The sequence below is a fragment of the Sinohyriopsis cumingii genome, chromosome 7, assembly GCF_028554795.1.
Source record: "Sinohyriopsis cumingii isolate HCF-2022 chromosome 7, ASM2855479v2, whole genome shotgun sequence".
Classification (NCBI taxonomy): domain Eukaryota; kingdom Metazoa; phylum Mollusca; class Bivalvia; order Unionida; family Unionidae; genus Sinohyriopsis; species Sinohyriopsis cumingii.
In genome coordinates this window covers 76,913,772-76,940,718 of record NC_142967.1, presented here as the reverse complement: position 1 = coordinate 76,940,718, position 26,947 = coordinate 76,913,772, and the positions used below count along the sequence as shown (strand labels likewise).

The window sequence follows — 26,947 nt, the reverse complement described above, 5'->3', positions numbered from 1 at the left end:
TCTCCATGCCAAGTATGAACCATCCTATACCAAATAATTTTCCAGCCCATTTCTACAGTAAACATTCTCTATACCTACATCTGAACCATCCTATACCAAATAATTTTCCAGTCCATTTCTATAGTAAATATTCTCCATACCAAATATGAACCATCCTATACCAAATAATTTTCCAGCCCATTTCTACAGTAAACATTCTCTATACCTACATCTGAACCATTCTATACCAAATAATTTTCCAGCCCATTTCTACAGTAAATATTCTCCGTACCCGAGTATGAACCATCCTATACCAAATAATTCTCCAGCTCATTTCCAGAGTAAACATTCTCCTTACCAGTATGAACCATCCTATACCAAATAATTTTCCAGCCCATTTCTATAGTAAACATTCTCCATACCAAGTATGAACCATCCTATACCAAATAATTTTCCAGCCCATTTCTACAGTAAACATTCTGCATACCAAGTATGAACCATCCTATACCAAATAATTTTCCAGCTCATTTCTACAGTAAACATTCTCTATACCATATTTAAGAACCATCCTATACCAAATAATATTCCAGAACATTTGTACACTAAGCATTCTCCACACATAAGCATTCTCCATACCAAGTATGAACCATCATAATTTTCTAGCCCATTTCTACAGTAAACATTCTTCATACCAAGTATGAACCATCCTATACCAAATAATTTTCCAGCCCATTTCTACAGTAAACATTCTCCATACCAAGTATGAACCATCCTACACCAAATAATTTTCCAGCCCATTTCTACAGTAAACATTCTCCATACCAAGTATGAACCATCCTATACTAAATAATTTTCCAGCTCATTTCTACAGTAAACATTCTCCATACCAAGTATGAACCATCCTATACCAAATAATTTTCCAGCCCATTTCTACAGTAAACATTCTCTGTACCTACATCTGAACCATCCTATACCAAATAATTTTCCAGTCCATTTCTATAGTAAACATTCTCCATACCAAGTATGAACCATCCTATACCAAATAATTTTCCAGCCCATTTCTACAGTAAACATTCTCTATACCTACATCTGAACCATTCTATGCCAAATAATTTTCCAGCCCATTTCTATAGTAAACATTCTCCGTACCCGAGTATGAACCATCCTATACCAAATAATTCTGCAGCTCATTTCTACAGTAAACATTCTCCTTACCAGTATGAACCATCCTACACCAAATAATTTTCCAGCCCATTTCTACAGTAAACATTCTCCATACCAAGTATGAACCATCCTATACCAAATAATTTTCCAGCCCATTTCGATAGTAAACATTCTCCGTACCCGAGTATGAACCATCCTATACCAAATAATTTTCCAGCTCATTTCTGCAGTAAACATTCTCTATACCATATTTAAGAACCATCCTATAACCAAATAATATTCCAGAACATTTGTACAATAAGCATTCTTAACACATATGCATTCTCCATCAAATTTGCAACTGTGATGGAAACAGATTTACTTGTACATAGATGTGGTGTCTACAAGCTATACTGAATATATTGTATACTTCAAATCCATCATTTGTTTTTTTCTGTTAACATAATATGCCCATTTACTGCACTGCAGTCTACTAGTCTCTGTAAAAGTCAATTTGTTGCAATTTATATGTCTCTCTTCAGTGTGATTTCTGTGCAAATTCATCAATATAAGCCACTGACCCGACAGACTTTTTTCTCTACTCTTCATTACCTCTCTCCCTCACACATATACAACAGACCGTTCAAACCTATCAAGACTTAGTAAGGCAGTCAATGATTTTCTGTAAGCAAGAACAATTTTCAGTAGAGTGAAATGAAATATCAAGAAGTGCTATTGTTCACTTGGAAAACATGCATTTGAAAACTCCAGAAATGTGATCGGATATAGTAAAGACAAATATTATTGTCAGCTAAAAAGTTCAGATACAAATAGGCCTTAATGAGCTCCAGTACAGTTTCTGATAAAAATAACTCCAAACCACATGGAGTTCAATGGCTTTTTGCTATATATCTCAACTTGATGTAATCCCTGGATATTTTTAAATTTCATGTGGCAACATCAATCGCCTTTTTGCCAAGAGAAATACTCAAAACAAGATGTCCAATAAATGTAATTGTTGCCTTTCCTGTTTTATTTATTTCCAAGAATCTGAATATTCCTTTCCATACTTCTGTGCTGATTGCTTGAACTTATCTATTTCACCTTCAATGTGTTTTCATTTGTTGGAAATGCTATAAGCAACAGATTGTAAATGCAGGTATTCTGCATGGAGTGCATGGGCAGATTAAAGCGACTGAAGTATCCCTGTAAAGTTAGTCTGGTTCCCTGATCAACTATACTGAATCTGTTATGGTTCTCTGATCAACTATACTGAATCTATTATGAAAATCCAGATCCAGACCAAACACATCAAACCAATATCAGGACTGTATTCAATGATCATATTTTCATATTACTGCTGTGTGTTGTATGTCAATAATTTAAGGTTATTTCAGCAAGACTTATGGTCAAATCATATAGGTTGACAGGTTTGACACTAGGTTAGAACAATGTCTCTTTTTGTATGTATTTTATTTTTAATAAATGGTCTTCTGTCTTTTACTTCATTCCAGACTGTGATAATAGATTTAAAATTAATTTAAGAATAAATCTGTTTACAATTCTAATTTTGTTTGAGGTTTTCCTTTAGGCATGCAATATGTCATGGAATGCAAAATACTATCTACTTTACTGAATCCGAATCTGTGCATATCAGGCCAATCAGTCAGATAAATTATGTTACAATATCTAAGGTTTCTGTACAATACATATGCCAGTTTTCCATACCACTGGATCACATTATATGATTAAATCCTCATGCTATTTGGGGCACAGTTGGATTTCTACAGGACATAACAGCAAGCTTACATTTATAACAGCATCAGTCTGTATATATTCCATGTCTCTGTTGTGGATCCCAAGTTCTCTTGTACCTCTGTGCACACTGCTAATGATTCCCGCTGTCACAGTGTTGCTAAGATTCAGGGGGCTGCCCATGGCTATCACCCATTCACCTGGTCGTAGAGTGGAAGACTGACCGAGAGGTAGGGTTGGTAGGTTGTTCTGCATGAAGAAATTATAAAAGATTATGTAACAGCCTAACTCTGAATGCCATATAACTTTCAAAGCCCTTAAAACCAGTTTCACACAAAATATTAACATTATTAATAAGGTGGAAAATACTATCTAAACAGGAAAGGTTACTTGAAAATGAAAGTTATATTTGGATCTAACTGAAAATGTTGATGAAAACAGCATAGTTGTAAATATAATAAATTTTTATTTCCTCGTCCCTATGATGGCATCCAACTCTTACCACTGACACATATCATAAAAGTGTCTTCCATGTTTTAAATAGTAATTCACAGAAAAACAAGATCTATAGATATTCCAGCTTTTGACCAAGAGCTGATGCCTGACAGACTGATGGTCAGTTTGAATGCTCTTTCTCACATTTTGCTGGGGTCAGCATACTGTCGGTTCACTTTTTTGGGCTGAGGTATCATTTGTTGAAGATTTTGTGGTTTTTACAAACCAAAAAGCCTGTGTAATTTTTTGACATTGGAAGTCATTGACCCTCAGTCTTCAGCAAATAGAGGTTCACATAGCAAAACTGTAAGACCAGCTGAGAAAACTGGGAGTCCAAAAGTGGACATGAAAAACACTACAGTCAAGGTAAGAAAAAATCAAGTTGATTGTAGTATATCTTATCTTTTGGTTTCATTTAATTTGTTAATAGCTTGGCCACTTGCTGAATATGAAAATGCTTTTTTTCTTTTCATGTGACCAATGTTCTGAGGTGGCGCTATACAGTTTCACATTTTCCACAGGGTTAAGATTTTAAAGCAAAAGAATTTCCCCGGCTTTCCTCACTGGTTATACTGGCTATTTAAAAAAGACCTTGTATATCTTAGGTATAATTAAAAGAACCTTTAATTCCCTTTATTTTGATGTATGATTGATGGGTGTACTATGGGTTATAGAGTGTACAGCTTGGCCTTACTTCAAATGTGAACCTTTCAAAAAAGTGCTAGCTCTACTTGGTCATTTTCACTTCCTGAACTTCAGAGGTAAATTGTATAAAAAAGAGCTGATAACTTTTTTTACCTTTTATATATTTGGTAATTCAGTCATTGCACTTTCAGAAGCTGGTATTGTCTAGTCTGGCAAAATTCATTTTCCCTATTTTAATAGCTGCTATGTATAGTGTACTTTAGACTAATTCAGGCTGATTTTTTAACACAAGGGAGCAGTCATTTTATTTAGCAGTGTGCTTAAATCATGTAAAATTTCCAAAAGTACAATATCCAAAGAAATATCATCCACATTACATTACTGTAGCATATAGGTATGCCAACATTCTCTCCATTGTGCATGTTTTAAATGTAAACTACTTCACCTTACATACGTCACTCTCTCTAAAGTACATATTAATTGGTGAGCGCCCCCTTACCACATAAAGTTTTTTCTTACAACTTGTAGGGAGAATTTAACAAGATTCAAAGTTTGATTAAAATTGAGGATCCTGGGCTATAAAATGCAAATATACAGATGCACAGCCTTAGAACAGTAAGGTCCATACTAGTATTTGAAGGTCTAGGATGGACTGGGAGTGCTTACAGCGTGCTCAGACACTCCAGTTCTGTAAGAATGAAATCCATGAATTTATATAAAATCAAATTATTTCTGACGAAAATTGATGCCCATATCAATGAATCAATTTAGCATATTTGCCCATATATGTCAATGCAGAGTACAAGCTGAATTTGCAAATTTTTAAATTTATAAAATACAGTGTGATTGTGATTTATGTGATCTTTTTGTGATTCCTAGCACTGGGGCATCACGCTGCAGACATGTAGCATGATGTACCACCCAGTCACATTATTCTGACACCAGGCTGACCAGTCATAAAACAAATCTCTTAATGAAGTGTGCCAAGCGAGGCAGCTGTTAGTACCATTTTTTCAATAAGTCTTTGGTATGACTCGGCCAGGGTTTGAACCTGCAACCTCCCACATCTGAGGTGGATGCTCTAACCACTAGGCCACCAGTGCGGTACTAAAGCCTCTAGCCTGTACAAAGTTCTCAAGGTTACAGAAGAAGGTGATCAAAAAGATTTTCATGCCAGTATTGGGTGGTTACACAAGTTTAAAGCAAGATTGGGCTTTAAAAATGTTAAAACAATTGGTGAAGCTGCATCATCTGAGGTTTTCCCACCAGCAAAGCAGATCTTTAATGTTGATGGAACTGGCATATACTGGAAGAAAATGCCTGACCATACCTACATTTTGGTGGAAGAGAAGACTGCGCATGGTTTTAAAGCTGCTAAACACCACTTAACACTTCTCCTGGGAGGCAATGCACAAGGTCACTGCAAGCCGAAGCCTCTCTTGATTTATCATTCTGAAGATCACAGGGCCATGAAGGGGTATGAACTATCGAAGTTGCCCGTCTACTGGTATGCTAATAAGAAAGGGTGGATGGCCAGTGCAGTGTTCAAGAAATACTTTGAGAAGGACATGCATTGTGAGATGAAAAACTATTGCCAGAGAGAAGGCATTCCACTTAAATGTCCAAGCCTATCTCCTGTTGTTGTCTCTACAGACAGTTCCAAACTGGCTATATAAATGTTGTTTTCTCTACAGACACTTTTGTAGAGGTTATCAACACTAGTGTTCAACGCAGCTTTCATTTTCTAATTACGTGTACATATGTTCTATTTAAGTATCACGTATTTACTTCATTTGGATTTGTATACATCCATATTCCTCTGGAAGGTCATTGTTTTGATGCCCTCACAGGTGCATATAACAAAATCAAACTTAAAGTACGTAGACATTTTTGGATGAAATGAACCTAAAGGTGTGATCCAGTACAATTGGGATTGAATGTTGAATGCTGTGATGTCACAATGAAAGCAACACATTTTGATAAACAAATTTGTACTACCCTATACTGTGATGATTTCACTCAACATGCACTTATTTTGACCCAAGTTTAGTAGATGGCCACCATTGTACATGTCCATAGGGATAGATAAATTTTGTCTGAAGTTTCTTGGTGATTGTTAAGGTTAAAAGCATTCAATAATCAGGATTGAATAGACTTAAAGAAAATTAGTGTTGAATTTTTTAAAAGAACAATTTATATTTCATTCAAACTGAGTAAATGCACATACATGACCCATGTGACTTGTACTATAGTTATCATAAATTACAGAGTGGGTTTTTATTATCACTATTCATGTCATTGGTTTAATAAATAAATGTATAGATCTGATAAAGCAAACATAATATTCTAATTGCAATACATGCACATGTTCTAATAAATGCAGGGATCATCCTGGGCTTCGCCAATGTCGCAAATTACCATGTTTTTCCTTATTGGCGACAAAATATACCATCTAGTGATTTTTTGGGCGACAACCATTCAGGCTGTTTAATTTGTACATAAAATCATGGATATGGAGTGGAGACATTCAAAGGGACCCTGAAAGGAAGCCACAAATTTGGATGCACGATGTACCGGAATCTGTTAAATAACCAAATCTTTGTTCATATTGATAAACCCATCTTTACAGTGCCATGTTACATTATAATCCACTTATGTTGACATCTGGCCTGAGTACTGTATGCTGTGATACACTCAGTCATGCTACTGGACTACAATCAACTGACCCCTGAAGATGTGAACAGAAACAGCTACAATTAATTGAATGATGACATATCCTTCTGTTGTTTTTTTTTAAATGTACCAATAAAATAGTTTTGCTGAAACTTCAGGGAAAACTGATTACCTTTAAAGTAACGATTGCTGTGTATAAATACAAAGCAAATGGAAAAAATCTCAATCAGAATTATATACTGTCAACAGTGCAACTTTATCATTGGTAAACAAAAAGTTTACTCTTGCATGTCCATCGTCACATCCAAAAGTAAGTTCACAAAATTAATAGCATTTAGTGCAAATTCATCAGACAACACAGTCACTGAACCTGATGTTATACCTGACAGTCGAACATCATCTACATGTAGTGATGGTAGTAATGCTTCAAGTACAATACTACATCATGATGAACGGGTCAAAAGTTCCCAAACATTTATAGACAGCCAGAAACTTGGGCGTCTGTGGCTGAGATATGATACAAAGTTAATGCAGATGTTTTGTGATATATGTATCAAGCCACAAGCTGTCAGTTAATTTACAACTGGTTGTGATATTTTGAAGAGGTGTGTCACCAAACATGAATCTAGGCAGGGTAAATTAATTTTGCTCATTGATATTTTACTTTTGCCATCAATCCCATGTTACAACTCCAGGGACTTAAAACTATGCAACAAGAAATAAAACAAACAAGTTTTGCATAACTGAAAATAATTTATTTCTCAAAATACAGAAGTGAAAGAATTAAATTAACTTAAGCATGGTGAATGAATTACTATTTCCTAAAAGTCCTTTTAATTCCAATAGTTCCACAAAATCCGAATACATTCCAACAAAAAAAATGTCCCTTCTATGTTGAAGTTTCAAATGTACAGAAAGATTTCCAAAGAATTCAGATAGTTGTTGAATAAATTTAGTTTTCAAAAACCAAGTTGGGAGACTGAATCCAAATACACAAAGATCGGGACCTACCATCGGGAAGTTTTTTGCAGCATTGTTTTCACTAAATACTCACAGACTTTTCAGGTCCAATACACATGAAATTCTCAAAGGACATGCCGTTTCTCCCTGTGGAGTGCATTATTCCCCCCCACATGCCCTGATTTCATATTATGGTCAGCTGTGTCCAGACTGCACAATAGCTAAAGGTTAGACTCAAGCCCCATCGACATACTTCAAAGAAACCGCCTGTTCTAAAGTGAATGAAAACACTAGCAAATGATTGACAAATAAACAATGCCCTTTTTTGTAATAACTGACAATGCCTAAAATGGGTGTGAATTCATGTTAACAGTTCAAATGTGGTCTCAAGCTATCATAAATGTGATAACTATTTCCCAAATTTTATATCCCACCTAATTTCCTTATTCTTAACTCACATATGCATATAACACTGCTTACTAAATAACATATTTATTCTGAATTAGTTTTTTGTGTGGCAGATATGCTCTGTATGTTTCTTCTTTCCTTCTTTTAATTTAATGATGGTAATTATAATGCTTATATATATGGTACATTAATGCCAGGTGTTGACTTGTGTAAGATTGGTGGGAATGGATATCCTAGTTTGTTTGTCAAGAAAAAATCTACAGCATTCAGTGATCATTCTTGGGATTTTGGAAGCAATTCACAACAAGCAAAGAGTGAAAAGTATACCAAAAATAAATTTCTGGACTCCTGGTTGATGGCGATATACTTTGTGAAGCTAGCCATAAGGGGCGGGGGGAAGCATTTAATTTCTGAATGCCATGAAATCAATGGTCACATTATACATTGGTTTTCTTACATTGCAAAGTACGATCATACAGTTTTAGTATTAAAATGTCATTAACTAAAGTTCCTTACAAAACTATTATGTGCAAAATAATATACATAATATAGATTTGCTTAATACCTGATGTTTCTATTTAACAAAATAAGAGAGAGAGACTAGAAATGTCAGGAAAGTAGATAATTTACATTTGATAATGCATTTATTTCAGGTGACAACAGTCATACCTATGCACTAACGGTGATGCGGGATACAAAGACCATGGAAGTAGTGCAAACAATCAAATAATGATAAATTTTATAAAATTATGGCTGTATTGCATTTTGTCAATAAAGTAATAACTATCCCATCTTTTTCAATTTTCACTGCATATTACATTAATAGACTTGGAAAAATATTCACTACTTGCTCTGGTGATTTTTTAAAATTGGCGACAAAATATTGAGGTTGGCAATTTTTTGGGCAACAACATTTTAAAAGCCAGGACCATCCCTGCAATGCAGGCTACATCAAAATAATCTGTTATAAGTGTACATGTCACTATAATAGCCTCCTGGAAGGGAAGCAGGTTCTAAAATTGGCTTCCAAATTATACAGTTTCTTGGACATTATCACCACACAGACATGTTGTTGTCTGCAGCACTTTATTTTTTGGAGTTAATTCAGTGTTAAAAATTGAATTTAGACATTAAACTTTTTCCAGCTGACACTTTTAAGAGCATTATGTAGGTATTACATTGAATATGGTAGCATATACGGAAATATACATTTCATCAAAGGTACTGTATATACAGTACTCTTTTATAAGTCAAGTCCAACTGCAAACATAGACCTAGATCTACCATCACATAATGTGCCAGCAAATCAGGGTCTATGTTGTTTGTGATACTGATTATTCCCAACAAACTGCATAAACCCAGAGATGCCAGTGCATTATGCACTAGACTAGATGCATAAGCATGACTATATGGTAGCTGAGTGTTGTACGCTTTTTACGTAAGTTGAACAAATCAAACCTGCCCTGAAGAATATCAAACCTGCCCTGATGAATATCAAACCTGCCCTGAAGAAAATCAAACCTGTCCTGAAGAAAATCAAACCTGCCCTGAAGAATCAGACTACTCTTAGAGACATTGGTAATTTCTAAATACTATTTGCCAGAGATGACTGAAACTGTCCTACTTGTAACCTTGACCTGTAACCTTAAACAATCTCATAACCTATTGACCTTAGTGGCCAGCATGCATATTCTGTTAATGATCTACCACAAATGACTAGATAAACAAATTTCTTAACAAATAAAAATAAAAAACAAAAAAATTCTTTTGGGAAGAAAGAGCCAGGATAAGAAACATAGTTACTATTGCATATGTTACTTGGTTGACATGTTACAATTATTCATAATAACTGGTTGGAATTTGTATCCTTGGCTTTATGGCATTTGTACATGTAAAACTGAACCCACTTACAGCATTTATTCTAACTGTTGCAAGATCAGAAACTTGATCCAGAACTTCAACAATTCCCTCATATATTCTGCCATCCTGTAACTTGACAGACACTCTCTGGTTGTTGGCAACGACATGGGCATTGGTCACTATAAGACCATTTTCTTTAATGATAAAGCCTGAACCATTGCTCATGGAAGTGCCAAAACTATGTCTGAAATAATAAAAAAATGCTTAAAGTATTGGTACAGCTTGTACAAAAATTGGGGATGGACACATACTAGTGACAATTAAAAGACTAAATTGAAGATGGATACATAACATTGAGGATCAAATGACAAAATTGAGAATAGATATACAACAATGAGGATCAGAGGACAAAATTGAGGATGGATACAACCAGCAAATACGAAGTAAGCAGCAATTAAAATGCATTAAATCTGCATCATCAGCCACAATAAATTTTATTAAACCTTTTCTGCAATTAATAAATGATGTAATAAAAAATTAATAAAGGTCTCATTGACACAATGATAAAAATCATCTTTTATTAATAATCTGAAATAAGAACCATGGAATTAACAAAAGGTTTTAAGCTGTCAACTTTAAGTGTATTATTTTCTTTTAATCTCATGAAAATGTTCATAAATATCACAATTCAAGACAAAATTGTTATTTTACACCTTTTATAAAAACATAGGGGCTGAAAGTAATTCTAGTGTAGTCTTTGACACAACAATATACTCATTATGTTCTAAATTATTGCAAGGGAAAAGCGAAGAGTATCATTATTGTTATAGTACTGAGACTACAACTTTTTCTTCTCTCAAAAAAATAAATAAATTCTTTGCAACTTTCAAAACCCTGTGTGTGTGATTTAGATTTGTAACATAGCTTTAACAAATTTTCATTCATATCGTTATGTTGTCTTCAGTTTGGCAGTTTATAGTCATGTCTAGCACTGGGGCATCATGCCACAGACATGTAGCACGATGTGCCACCCAGTCACATTATCCCGACACCAGGCCGACCAGTCCTAACACTAACTCTTAATGCTGAGTGCCAAGCAAGGCACCTGTCAGTATCATTTTTATAAGTTTTGGTATGACTAGGCTGAGGATTGAACCAACAACATCCTGCATCCGAGGCAGACACTCTAACAACTAGGCCACCGGAGCAGTCAAAATCCTGTGGAGAACCCTGTTAATTCTTTTTTAAGCAAAAGGAAAATAGCTGGGTGATAATTTAACTTACAAGAAAGGATCTGTAACTTGCATGATACATTAATTTTATACACAGTATGAGGGAATAAACTCCATTTTATAAAAAAATGTATTAAATAAAATGAACATTTTAGCAAAGACAACATAAAACAAACTGTTTTAACTAAAATTCTGCACAATAGTTTAAACAGGAACCTGCTGAATTTTGGTCATTTTCATGATCATAAATGGCAAATTAAAAATCTTAACCAACTCAACTTCTTGTATCAATGTGGGTATGTTAAAAAGCTGCCAGTAGCTTCCCATGGTCGGTGGTTCTTACCAGGGTTTTCCTGGGTTATTTCTCCACCAATTATACTTGCTACCATGTATAGCCTATCTAATATCTTGTGCTGAGAAATGGCATTAACCCCAAAATAACAACAACAACAACTTGTATATTATCAAATTCATGACACCATTTAAACTTAGAAGTATGCTCACAATTATAGGCAATTATAAACTGTTAATGCACTGTACCAAATCACATAAAAATAAAATGATGTATTAAACAACAAAAATATTTTAGCCAAAGAAACAAACTTTTCAGGTGAAGCACAAAATAAATTTTTTATGTGCTTAGCATTTATACTAGAGAACAAAATTGAAATACATAAAAAATTAATATTAATACTTTGCTAATAATATTAATTAATATAATATTCTCATTACAATAATGAATAATACATAACTTTGAATAATGTTGGTTTCAGAACTTTGAATAATGTTGGTTTCAGAACTTTGAATAATGTTGGTTTCAGAACTTTGAATAATGTTGGTTTCAGAACTTCTTTCTATGACATAAAAGTTCCTACTATTGTATAGGAAACTGATAAATCATAATTTTATAATTTTTGGTGTTGATAAATCAAACATCTTTAATATTGATTTACAAATGAAATTAATAATTTTATCAGAGATTTGTCAACAAAATTTGATTTACAGTCATCTTTGTAAATTCCAGTGCATTTTTAGAATTTCTAAATAAACAAGCAGATGATTCTGATTTCATTATTATTATTAAAAAATCATTTTATTACAAGCTGAAATACAAGAAATTTTGTTTTTAATTATATCTGATGAATTTATAAACAACAAATGTTTGAACATCAATGTTAATACGTTTTTCTATTTGTGAAATGAGTCATTATCTTATTATTAATAAAATACTAATATACAGGTATTTATAGGCCTAGCCAGTTACCTGATAACAACTAAATAAATAATTTAATGATTCTGCTAGGCAAAACAGTTTTAGTCTGGCTGTCCAGTGAGAAAGCTAACATTAAAAAAAAACTGCCAACCCTGCATGGATGCCTGTGATAAAGGAAAACTACCCATTTATTTTTATGGGGATGACATCTCAGCTGTCAATAATTCAGACCATATTAAATTTCTTTTATAGTGATATTCAATGCAGCTTTGGCAGAGATAAAGACTCACATAGCAAGCTATACATACATACATACATACATACATACATACATACATTGTGTTTTATGGCTTGCCCACTCATTCTGGTGGATGTAGACAAAAAAGCAGGGGATTAAGTGCCCACTATGAGTAGTGGATAGTCCCCTCAGCCTTGCGGATTTTCCCACCAGTCTAGTAGAAATCCACTCAATCTAGTGGAAGTCTGTCACAGATTCTTTTGCAGACATAGTGGGTTTTATGGCACCTGTTGCCAATTCTATTACATTTGCTTCACAAGTCAACACACTAAACAAGCTGATGGAAGTAACACCATAAACTTGACCCTGGCAGGGGTCAGTTTTATACCTTTTACCTGTACAAACTAAACAGGGCTAACATTTATTCTGCTATTTATCAATTAATTTGTCATACTTTCTCTTTTATTTCCATGCTATTTCCAAGAAACATTATAAAGAAATTAGTGAAAGCAGTAATACATATAAAACTCAAAAAAGAGATCACAAACAAACACTCTACTATTTATACTGGACGTGTACAATCATGAACACTAGAACATTATGACATGCATGTAGTAATTCTTTTTAAATTGTATTCTACACAAATAAGAAGGTAAATATTAAACTAAAAAAAGAGATACACCAGTTATGCACTAAAGAGGGTTTTTCCCTGCATTTTTACCATTAAACGTTGAAAGTAACATTATGAGAAAGTACAAAAAATTTTAAATCATGAAATTGTGTACACTGTATTGACAGTTGCACTCTATCATTAATCATTCATGCCATGAACAAAGTTATTTTAATTAAACAATGCTTTCTTAAGTCCTTACATTTTTATGAATCAACATGCATCACCAGGCACTTGCTCTGGAGTGACATTCTTACTCTGAAATCAGTAGCTATGACTGCAACTGCAGCTTCCTGCCTCAAGTCAGCAACAGTCAGTCAGGAAAATTCCTACATGTAACAAGTTAATGTTCAATGTCACACTTCAATGTTTCAAAATGAACATTAACTGATGAATGAAAACATCACAACAGAACACACCTTACAACAAAAGATTGTTAGTTTTTAAAAAAAAAAATTGGGCAGAGTAATATATTTGATGTTGCCTTATAAATCAACAACTAGCGTTTAACTTAAATTTATAAAAAAGTGTAATGGTCCTGATGGACATCTAAACTTTGTTCATTCTTTTCTAAAAATCAGAACAAATGTATTTATTATAAGCTATATTCCATCCCTTAAATCTCTCTTTGTCTCCTGGCCTACAACCTCCTCTTATAACTCCTTAGTGTAATAAGAAATAGAGTAGAATCTTCAATGACTTAAATTATTGGAGTTCCTAGCAGCTAGTGGTCAATATTGCACTTCTGTGTTTCAAAATAAACAATGCTGACTGAAATTACTTCCTGCTTTAAAAGTAAGAAGATATTAGTGATAATATTTAATTGTGACAAATTCATCTACATGATATTCAAGGCTGCTTTCTATCAGCTGTTCATGTTACTTTCTTCATCACTTTTTCGTGAATCCATTTTCAAGTAGCAGCTGACTATTGACATTTCCATATGATGTCAGCCTAAAACTTGTTAACAATGGCCAATCAAGATGGTTTTGAACTTCAATGTTTTGTTTTAGGATCATTTTTTCAAAAGAAACATAAACCTCAGAGTAAAAGCACCTTTTGTTGTTGTGGAAAAAGAATTTTTGAACTTTTGTAATATGGAATGAGTAGTCAGATGTTTTAAGCGGAGATATTTACATGTAAAATTGGTTTCTATCAGTATATAAAACAAACCATATAAAATTTTTATTATCCCCCTTAATCATTCAATGGAGCGTGTATGTCTATCCCAGAAGCACAAATCTATTAAATGTTTATGCAAGCTGTATGACACTACAGGGTTTCTTTTTCTTTTTTTAAAAAATATTAATTATGCATGTTCTTTGAAATAAAATGTGTCTAAACATGAAAGAGAGAGATTCTGAACCATAACTTTTGATTGATGTTAAATATCACTTTTATTGCCAGCACAGAGAAAGGCATTGACCATAAGTGTATGCATTTTTTAAAAATGTGCTACAATTATCATCATTTTAGAACTTGTCTGACAAATTTCAGAAATAAAATTTTGATTTTGCTCTTTATTCAAAATAAGTAAACAGATAAATTGCTGCTTTGCAATTTATTTGTATTTAACAAGAATTTATTGGATTAATTGGGTTATTAACCTGTTATTAATGTGCTTTTCTTCCTTTCTTATGATCTATTGTCAAATCTGGTCATAATTAACATAAAGCTTCAGAAATTTAATATAAAGTCCAATGATTGAGCATTACTACAATAATCAAAGCAAACACAATGACAATATTCAAGATAACCTTAGAATTAATATAAACATTTCAAGATAAACAGGAAATAATAGGGATTTACAACCTTTGAAGTCAAAGCGTCATACATCTCCAGTTGGGAGTACATGTAGTCAACATAGTGTTACCAGGGATACCTGTTTAAAACAGTGAAAAATATGAAGCCACATATTAATAGCAATCAGTGGAATTAGAGATAGATTTTTATAGCCTTGGCAAACATGTGACTTAGCCATTTCAGGCCATCTACAAGCCAACAAAGCATTATTGATAGTTATAATGTGCTCAGCTAATATGTAAAAAATTCTGATGCATCATGAAAGGAAGCTGCAACCTTGATATAAAATTCTGATGCATCATGAAAGGAAGCTGCAACCTTGATATAAAATTCTGATGCATCATGAAAGGAAGCTGCAACCTTGATATAAAATTCTGATGCATCATGAAAGGAAGCTGCAACCTTGACATAAAATTCTGATGCATCATGAAAGGAAGCTGCAACCTTGACATAAAATTCTGATGCATCATGAAAGGAAGCTGCAACCTTGACATAAAATTCTGATGCATCATGAAAGGAAGCTGCAACCTTGACATAAAATTCTGATGCATCATGAAAGGAAGCTGCAACCTTGACATAAAATTCTGATGCATCATGAAAGGAAGCTGCAACCTTGATATAAAATTCTGATGCATCATGAAAGGAAGCTGCAAACTTGACATAAAATTCTGATGCATCATGAAAGGAAGCTGCAAACTTGACATAAAATTCTGATGCATCATGAAAGGAAGCTGCAAACTTGACATAAAATTCTGATGCATCATGAAAGGAAGCTGCAAACTTGACATAAAATTCTGATGCACCATGAAAGGAAGCTGCAAACTTGACATAAAATTCTGATGCATCATGAAAGGAAGCTGCAAACTTGACATAAAATTCTGATGCATCATGAAAGGAAGCTGCAAACTTGACATAAAATTCTGATGCATCATGAAAGGAAGCTGCAAACTTGACATAAAATTCTGATGCATCATGAAAGGAAGCTGCAAACTTGACATAAAATTCCGATGCATCATGAAAGGAAGCTGCAAACTTGACATAAAATTCTGATGCAAGCTGCAAACTTGACATAAAATTCCGATGCATCATGAAAGGAAGCTGCAACCTTGACATAAAATTCTGATGCATCATGAAAGGAAGCTGCAAACTTGACATAAAATTCTGATGCATCATGAAAGGAAGCTGCAAACTTGATATAAAATTCTGATGCATCATGAAAGGAAGCTGCAACCTTGATATAAAATTCTGATGCATCATGAAAGGAAGCTGCAAACTTGACATAAAATTCTGATGCATCATGAAAGGAAGCTGCAAACTTGACATAAAATTCTGATGCATCATGAAAGGAAGCTGCAAACTTGACATAAAATTCTGATGCATCATGAAAGGAAGCTGCAAACTTGACATAAAATTCTGATGCACCATGAAAGGAAGCTGCAAACTTGACATAAAATTCTGATGCATCATGAAAGGAAGCTGCAAACTTGACATAAAATTCTGATGCATCATGAAAGGAAGCTGCAAACTTGACATAAAATTCTGATGCATCATGAAAGGAAGCTGCAAACTTGACATAAAATTCTGATGCATCATGAAAGGAAGCTGCAAACTTGACATAAAATTCCGATGCATCATGAAAGGAAGCTGCAAACTTGACATAAAATTCTGATGCAAGCTGCAAACTTGACATAAAATTCCGATGCATCATGAAAGGAAGCTGCAACCTTGACATAAAATTCTGATGCATCATGAAAGGAAGCTGCAAACTTGACATAAAATTCTGATGCATCATGAAAGGAAGCTGCAAACTTGACATAAAATTCTGATGCATCATGAAAGGAAGCTGCAAACTTGACATAAACTTCCAATGCATCATGAAAGGAAGCTGCAAACTTGACATAAAATTCCGATGCATCATGAAAGGAAGCTGCAACCTTGACATAAAATTCCGATGCATCATGAAAGGAAGCTGCAACCTTGACATAAAATTCTGATGCATCATGAAAGGAAGCTGCAAACTTGACATAAAATTCTGATGCATCATGAAAGGAAGCTGCAACCTTGATATAAAATTCTGATGCATCATGAAAGGAAGCTGCAACCTTGATATAAAATTCTGATGTATCATGAAAGGAAGCTGCAAACTTGATATAAAATTCTGATGCACCATGAAAGGAAGCTGCAAACTTGATATAAAATTCTGATGCATCATGAAAGGAAGCTGCAAACTTGATATAAAATTCTGATGCATCATGAAAGGAAGCTGCAACCTTGATATAAAATTCTGATGCATCATGAAAGGAAGCTGCAAACTTGATATAGAATTCTGATGCATCATGAAAGGAAGCTGCAAACTTGATATAAAATTCTGATGCATCATGAAAGGAAGCTGCAAACTTGATATAAAATGCACTGGAATTTATCTCTTGTTAGATAAACAAATCTTTTGTTCATACTAACAAACCATCTTAACAGTGCACTGTTATATTATAATCAGCTTATTCTGACATCTGGCCTAATTACTGTATGCTGAGAGATCTTGGCATTTTTTTAAAAAAACATCTGGTAGCAGAGATAAACCACATGAGGCCTTATCTCATAATAGATCTTTCAGATGAAATAGTGTCAGATTAATGGCTGCTTGCAAGTTACAATTAATATTTTTTTGGACTGACCTCTGTATGTGGATGGTAAGTACAATTCCTCTTCTTTTCATTCATAGAATTAAATCCTTCAGAAAGCTCACATTTTCTGTAGTAATCCCTGTCAGAACAAACACCGCTGTATTCATCATCTGTTGGCCTTTTTAAAAAAAATATTCTGACGCATGTGTGGAAGGGAGCATCACTCCACCACCAGAAATGTAAAAACAATCAACAAAAAAACCAGAAATGGAATCAAGCTGTTGGTCTATTTATGCTATTCAGATCAGGTACAATAGACCAACTTTTCAAAGGCAGGAAAAGTACCTGCTACAATTGACCAAACAACAGTAAATTCCTTTTGAATTTAAAAAAAGTTTTTATGAAACTTCATAGAAAACTGATCATCATTGAAGCACCAATTATTCTGTACTAAGCAAATGAAGAAAAAAACCCAGCCTCAGTCAATGTTCTATTATTATCTGATGTTGCCACTTCAATAAGAAACAGTCCTGAGCAACAAACTTAAAACAATTTAATCTGATAGATTGTTGCATTTTCCAAATTGACTGGAACAATTTTATTTTGCCATGAAAGTTTCATTTTTGCTTATGGTTGCTACCAATGGCAATAAAATCAAATTAAATTTTCAATCTTTTGTAACCACAGATATATGGCCATCTAGTTAATTGAAGATGGGGTATCTAGCAAAGAAGTTTGTTAAACTTTTTAATTTGTTCAAGTTTTCATTTCCCTATAAATAGCCTCATCCCCTGGGTAGCCTTGGCAAGATTATACATGTATTGTCTTCAGCTGACCAAAATCTAGGCCAATTTAAGTGCATGTACATGTAGCATGTAAACAGTTATAGCCATGTGCAACTTGCAACAATTGTAGTGAATTGTTAACTGACAATCAGATATAGATCAAAATGAGGACTACCAATTTTTTTTATAATAAATAAAAGATGTGATCTACTATACTCTTATTCATAGATTTATTACATACAAGTACAGTACTTAACGGATCAAGGATTGTACTACACAAATGTAAGTTGTCAATAAACAAGTGATTTTAGACTAGTTTGTCTTCATTTAATCAAAAGCACTTATTTTTGCTCCCACTTTATTACACCCATCCCTACCCATCATATATGAGGTAAATGCATCATTTTCTTCAGCTAACTGATTTGGTTGGTTAGAGCACAGTTTGGTCTATAACATGGTTGGGTTCTATGGACCCCAACTATCATGTTATAGCAGGGTCACACTGTGCATACATACATGCATGCATGAATGTATGCATACATACATACATATGAAATCTATACCCTGATTATCTTCAAGTATATTCCTATCATAACAGAAAGGATCAAATTATCACAAATTGTCTTTAACATCAGGGCTGAGCAAATATTTTTTTTGACCACTAGTCCAAGACAAGTGGTTTCAGAAAATTCACTAGTCCCACCTTTCTCATCACTAGTCCCACTTTACTCTTCACTAGCCCCACCTTACTTTTCACTTGTCGCAAAATGGTAATCACTTGCTGAGATTTGATGAGACGTATGTACTTAATCCATAGAAAAGAAGAAGAAAGAAACGAAATAATATACAACATAATTATTTCTTAAAAGAATTTAATTTTTCAAAAACATTGGTTGTTGTTCATTTTGCTTCTTCAGGTTCATGTATATATGTTTTAGCTGATGGATTTGAAAATATGTCCATGTATATGTCTGCCACCTGCACCAGCACTAAGCCAGCAGTTGATAGCTGTGTCTGGGTTAAAGTCTTCAAGCTCTTGTCCATTCACAGAAATTTTCATTAGCATTTGTAAACTCTTTTGGTTTAAGGAATTCCTCAAAGAAGTCTTCTCCTAATCGCTGTTATTACCTTCCTTTCCTTGGTGTGGGGTGGGGGTGGGGGGCACCAGACAGATGTCACCCCCCCCACTTCCCAAAAAAAAAAAGAAGAAAAAGGTGCTTTATATATGTGTCTACCCTCTCAGATATGCTGTGTGTTGTTGTTTAGTTACATAATTTTTTATCAAAAATTTATTTTGAAATTTTTGATGGGGTATTTTATTTCCCTTCCTTGCGAAAATAATTTAGCAAACTCATTTTATCCACAGAGTATCAGCTTGCTTGACAACTACTTATAAAGTGATCATAACATCAATTTACTCTTTTAAATACGAACTGAAACAGCTCATTATTTAGTGTAATTGTTTCGCCTCAAACACAATATCGCATGTGGAAGTTAATCACCAGTCTAATCAATTATAAATTAAAGAATCATTACTGTCATTTAATCAGTTCATAAAGGAAACCAACACTGATGTTAGTAAAGTACATTTCATTAATTTAATTACACTGACTCACTGGATTAAAATCATAGTGAGCCGCTCGTTATGATCTAGATTGAGTCAACTCATTGCAACAAAACTGCTTACAACACTGCTAATTGATCACACTGGCTTTCTTTTGTTTGACGTGTTTTGATTTGCCGATAATTAGGTCGCTTAGCCCAATATGCAGTCAAGCGGTAACAGGATGTAAATGTATACATGAAGAGGGGTAGAATCAAGTATTCAGTGTGCACAGAGGGCATGATTGGCCAAATAAAGGTAGATATAGTGATTAAAGCACAAAAATAAGGACTAGCCCGACTTTTTTAAAAAGCACTGGTCCCGGACTAGCGACCTGGAAAATTTTACTTGCCCGACTTCAAAAATGACTAGTCCAGGACGTCGGGCTATGGGATTTGCTCAGCCCTGAACATACATGACAAATTAACCAGCTCATCCATCAATAGCTTGTCATACAACAACATCTGTATGGTCAATAAGCATTTAAATATTTTGTGTGATGCCTCAGGCCAGCTCTCTTACATGTATCCACAACATAATGTGTTCATAATTTGACATGTTGTAATGCCATGAATCATAATATTTCAGTACAAAAATTATAACAGCAGGATACACTAGTTCTAGTAATGTGACAAAATAATTCAACCTACCAATGAAAATATACCCGAGTGATATGGTATCATGGGTCTTAAAATCTGTGATAAACAAAAAGGTAAATAAAACAACTGACCTTCAAGATATTATATATGTCTATTTGTTGTTCTTTGCTTTGTATTAAAATGCATAAGATGACTGCAGAAAACAATCGATAAACAATGTAGATTTCAGGTTATGCAAGGAGAGCTGCTCTGATACCATGATAATAATGAAAAAATATTTTTATGATGGCAAATATTTGTCCTAATGTTGGGAACTTGATGTACATGCTACACAAAGTGTACATCAACTAGAAAAATGGATGTTACTTCCATGGCCCTCATTCTGCACCTGCGAACTCCAACAACAAAAACCTGAGAATTATTCTACTACAAACTATTAACCAGTTTGTTAGTGATACTGATTTTAAGAAGATATAGATTTTATTTGAGAACATGGGGTACTGTCATGTTTGGAAACAGTGATATTCATGTAAAAAATTTAGCTGGAATGCAATGGAAGCCAGGAATGTTGAAATCAAGTTAAGCTGAAGTATACTTCTTTAACAAAATGAATAAAAATATATTAATATTGAAGAAAGTGTTTAGATAGCTTCATATCGTTCAAAATAATCATCCTTTAATTGATTTTGGTATTCTCGGCTTCCATCACATTCCAGCCAAGTGAAATGCAGGTCAAGGGAACTTGAAAACATGTCCATTTGCTTGTGTGGGAATTTGAATTTGGTAGGAAAAAGGCATCGGAGTAAGTAAAGTCTGACTAAAACATTATAACTTTCATTTGCAGAAAAACGACAATATGGGCTGCCAAGTGTATGAGAGTTTCCTGAAAATCTGACTTGTCGTTCCGATGTTAAACGACATCAGAACACGATATACAGCGCCTTTATTTGGGCAGTAAGCTCTAGCCACATAAATATAAGCGTCGAGGTCTTACACTGTAGAACTAATAGACGCTCATACCTTCCAATGACCTCTATGTAGACCACTGCTGGTGCAGCCTTTTCTACCACATCGGCAATGAAATTATATCTTTTAGAAGGAGGAAGATTACTTGAACCATTAAATCTATCAAGTTCTATGGCATGCACATTGGCCATAAATGTGTTGGTCTTCCATTCTTTTAGCCGATTTTTCGACAAGTAGAGTGCTCCACAAGTACAAATAACTGTTGTACTTAGAGCTGTAAATGATGGTAAATTTCCACGATTTTTGTTAAAATTTACTTGAAAACTAAATAGACGTTTTGAAATGTTGCTTATTAAACATTTTGGTGCATTTCTAGCACGAAATGTTCGAAATATAAATCGACTTGAAAAAGGAACACTCCAGTTCATGGGCGCCGCCATTGCTATTGCTAGCTCTCTGTTTCGATGCATTAAGTGTTAATTGGAAAATAGTCCGTTTCAAGATAATTCTAATTAAATTCATATACATTTTTTCTAATTCTGTATTATTACTTTCTAGTAATTAAGAGGCTACAATTTTGAAGGTGTTTAATACGTATTCAACATAAACAGTAGTAGCTTTACATTTTCTGATGACCTTGGCTGCATTCGTTGGTCAGTTCTCCTGTCTGATAACCTAACGGCTTGTTTTCCTTGACAACAGACCAGTTACATCCCATTCTGCATGATATATCCCAAGACAATGAGAAAAGTTAAATATAAACTACTTATTGTCTCATATTTAATGTTTTAAAAAGTTATTACATAAATTCACGTCCGTATTTTCTACAGCATCTCCTTACATTTGTTTCCAAAATCTTGGAGGGTCTGGACCACCTTCCCGGAAGGCTTCTGACACTGTGACGTCTGCCTTTCAATAATAGCGAACCCCATTTCGAAACGATCGCTTACTATTAAATACATACCAATAAGTAAATTTTCCATAGTATATACTTTCAGATTTTTTCAGAAGTTTGTAATTAAATTCGAAAAGACTATCACTGGGAAAAGTCCAAGAGCTTACTTAGGACAGTATAGTATAAGTCACATAGCTCATGGACGCGGTCTAAGTCACTTTTTGCAGCTACATGTGTCATTTTGGAGAATTTGGGTACACATACCTTTAAAAGGCATTTATTCACTTTATTTCAATTCCTGTACATCCAAATTCCATTTAAAATTATTGAATAAATTCCCCCCAAAATGTGTATGAAGACGGCAAATTCATTGATAACATGCTATGATGTAAGAGGGAACACACCTGTGGTAGGGATTTTTTAAAATTAAACATAAACAGAGATGTGACATTGTTGTCATTTATAAACAAAGCCTGGGGAAATACTGGCAGGAAAAAATTGGCACACAAGTCCAATAAATATGTGGCAATTATGTAACTTCTTTGATATCTTCTGTATGGTATGTCATATCTTTTATTTCACTTCATACATAATACCTATTTTTCTCATACAAGTATGTGCTTTCATATATGTAAAAGACTAGAAAGACGACTGTCAGTTTAGATTATTGTAGTTAAATTTTACACCATGCTAAATTTTCTTTTTGAAGAAATGTCATGTACATGCTAAGAATAAAACTTACTGTATATTGCTCCTCTATCCCATTCATCGTTGAACATCCATACAGGAGATTATTAGAAATGCACACAACTTCTTGTTCACTCACTCATTCACTTGATTCCCCCTCACCTGCACTAGTAATAGTTCAATCCAATATCAACTTTCCTGACCGAGTGTAATGCCAAGCTGCCATTGTAAAAGTCCATAGTGATTGAAAATTTTTGTCTGGAATTTTTGTTATGATAATTAATGTGTAGATCACTAAAAATATGATTGAATAAACATTGTTATAACTATATTATGATTAAATTTTAAAAATAAAATTATTTGTTAAACTTACGTCAGTAAATGCACTTACATGACCTGTGTGACTTGTACTTTAGTAAAAGTCATGCATGTCATGTATTTATATAGTACTGATTATTGCAGTAATGTATTTCATTTTTAGAATTTGATTACATATACCTTTAAATGGTGACTGTTCACTTTATTTGGATACTTCTGTGTTGATAATCCTTTGGAAATTCATTTTCTACGCCCCTGTCAAACACATATGGCAAAACTCATTATTAAAGTACATGGACATTTTTGAATGAGGTCAGCATAAAGGTGTGATATATCGATTGTCACATGCTGTGATGCCACAATGAAAGTGAAGCATGTTGAACAAAAATTCATACTACCCTATATTGTGATGATTAGAGCTGAAATGTTCTTTTCTTCACCCAGTTTAATACCTGGCCATAACTATCACAAATTTTTGTCTGGAAGTTTTGTGGTGACAGTTACAGTGCTAAGCATTCAGTAATCAGGACTGATTAGACTTTGGTTAAAATATATTAATATTAAATTTTAGAGCAACAATTAATATTTAAGTTGAGTAAATAAGCCAAACATGACCACATCAATGTACACTTTAGTCATGGCTGGATACAAATAGTCATCACCAGGCTAATATCTCATAAATTGATACATTTTTTAAAACAAATATGCATAATTTAAAAAAATGATTTTAACAGTATGGATAATAAGTAGTAATTCACATCTGGGTGCTACTGACATAATAGTGACAATTGGTGCATGTAAAGAACTGGTCCTTTACCAGTATAGAATCCTTTGTTGCTTGCACCTCTGTCTTGACTGGATGAAATAAAAGCACAATATTGCTACGATAAAGGTTCATTTCTGTGAAATATTTATAAGTTTTAGATTGACCTTCTGTATCACAATGCCAAGACTCATATCCATTTTAACTCAGAGTAATAGAGTTTTTATAATGCTAATTCCATGTCATTAAATTATGGTGACTTATGTATTTGTTGTTGATAGAGATTCCTTCAATGGTTCAAATTTTGGATATGTGAGTTATTTGCTGCATGCATGAGTGAGCTTTTTGATATGCTCAGATAACTTTTGCTGTGTCCTTAAGTAACTGTTTAGTAAACTGTTTCTTTCCTGCAGCATTCATTTCTTACGAAATACAGACTCATCCAGCATCCTAGTATCAATTATAGATAAGCCTGGTCATGTTTACAGGCATGTACAATTCCTCCTTAGTTATCTTCTCTTTTTACCCAGATATTATAAAATGATATCATTTCAATTGGAAATGGATGTGATAGTCAATGTTTTGAAATACAGAATGCTAGTTTGAAAATTTTAAGTATTGAAAAGATCATTTTCATCCAATATTTAGCAATAATATTCTTTTATTTAATTAGATCTAGAATGCATGCCTCTAAACTAAATATTTTGCATCTATGATGTTTCCAAATTTGTGTCAAAAATACTGTTATTACTTGATTCAACTACTGGCAACTGACAGAGAAAGGTAACTTAAGGCTGTTCCATTTAAACACACATGTTACTCAGAGAAGGTAGTTTAAAAAAAATATCTGCCAGGGTACTTTGATTTCACAGAATTCATATTAAAATGATAAGAAATTTCTACATTGCATCTATTGGTAAGTACACCACTTTAAAAGTGCCTTCCCAGGGTCCATGTATGTTTTAATGGAACAGCCTTTAGTGAGTTCAGACTAAGTAGTTAAAATATGTATTTCTCAGTAATGGTAAAATATCTAAAGCTATAAAATGTAGTTAAATTTTAACAGATCAGCTTTCAAAGTTGAGCACAACAAAGAATAGTTTGTACATTCTGTGGGAAAACTTTTCCAGTAATTGGATGCATGTATAATTTGTTTAGGCAAAATGTGATCATATATCTTTGACTATAGATCCTCCAAGTAAAACTATGGTAGCCATGTAAGGATTGAGAACCAGACTAATACAGAGCCAAAATGAACATTATTTTGTATTAATAAAATATCCACATGTAGTGTAGTGTAGTTTTTTTTTTCCACAGACTCAGAATATATGCACATGCTACAGTACTTGAAATATGCAAGGTGTCATGGTGTCATGCAGTGTCTTTAGTTGATATATGCTTGATATCACAAGAAATATGTCCGCTGCCTTTGTGATTTAGACTGTGTCTAATTTCATTATGAGGCCAATGAAAGACCAAGTGAGTTTATAGTATGCCCTGCAACGTTCTTCTATCAGAAATTGCAAAGGTAGCATTCTGAAGGTCATATTTCAGAGCAGATTTTTACCAGATTTGGAAGATAAGCTTATACAGTAAAACCTGTCTTGAAAGACCACTGTTATATGAGACCACCTGTCTTAAGAGACTTTATTCTCAGTGCACATATTTATTAATTATATAGTGTTATTACCTGTTATGAGAGACCACCTGTCTTGAGAGACCATACTTTTTTGGCATAAGGGGTGGTCTTTCAAGACAGGTTCTACTGTATCCTCAATATCTCAGACTCAGTAATGATCAAGGTCCAGATATATTACATGTAGTGTGATGACCTTGCTCTTGTCTTAGATTGGCTGATCTTGTTACCACTCATAATTCTCATTGTTTTACTGGAGTGGTTCATAAACATTTTGGGTGGCAATCCATACTGGGTTTGTGGTATTACCCTCACCACCAATTCTACAAAAAACCACTTGGGTAGGAAATTTCAAATTATTAAGGTCAGTCTTGGTGACCCACTCAAAACAGTGTGTCAACTCAGTTATCCCATGGGTTAAGAACTATAGTGATTACACTTAACAAGGGCACAGACCCAGAGCTACCAGCATATTACACAATAGCTGATTTTGGCCTGTGCAGTTTGCAGTTCGACTCAACTTATAATCAGACACATACAGTACTCTGACTAATGTCACTGATATTTTCTACAACAGCCTCACAAATTTTCTAAATCACCTCCAAACTTCTTATGCATGTCTTTATGTCTAATTGTTTAGCAGATGCCTGAAAATGAAGTTATAATAAACATGTGGCTTCAGCTTAAAAAGGCATATGTAGCTTTTGTTGACAAATTTCATAACATCATGTACTATGAATACTAAGTGCATCAGATCCTTTACTTATTAAATACTACAAAAATTTATAGTGTATACATGTTTAAAAATTCTGCATTGTTTGGTAATAAGTATGAGTGAAATTGAATACATTTATGCAAGTTTATCAAAGATAAGATACATATTTATGAAACCATAAGAGTGTAAATTACATAGAGTTTGTGCTTTTAGGATCTCTATCTCCTAGTTCTATCCCTATATAAATAAGCTGCAAAACTGGCTGAGATTGGGACACGTGAT

At 33.8% G+C, this 26,947-nt stretch overlaps 1 protein-coding gene across 1 annotated transcript in view; it reads right to left on the bottom strand.

The window, feature by feature from the left end:
• The window catches only part of LOC149795563 (serine protease HTRA2, mitochondrial-like), a 34,194-nt gene extending 12,101 nt beyond the window's left edge, over positions 1 to 22,093 (bottom strand). The window contains exons 1-3 of the mRNA XM_089965391.1: positions 21,706 to 22,093; positions 9,970 to 10,162; positions 2,932 to 3,126 (exon numbers count right to left, since the gene is read on the bottom strand). Of these exons, the coding sequence (XP_089821517.1) occupies positions 2,932 to 3,126; positions 9,970 to 10,162; positions 21,706 to 22,091 (774 nt within the window). The 5' untranslated portion in view covers positions 22,092 to 22,093. The remainder of the gene's footprint in view (positions 1 to 2,931; positions 3,127 to 9,969; positions 10,163 to 21,705) is intronic.
• Positions 22,094 to 26,947: the final 4,854 nt, after the last annotated feature.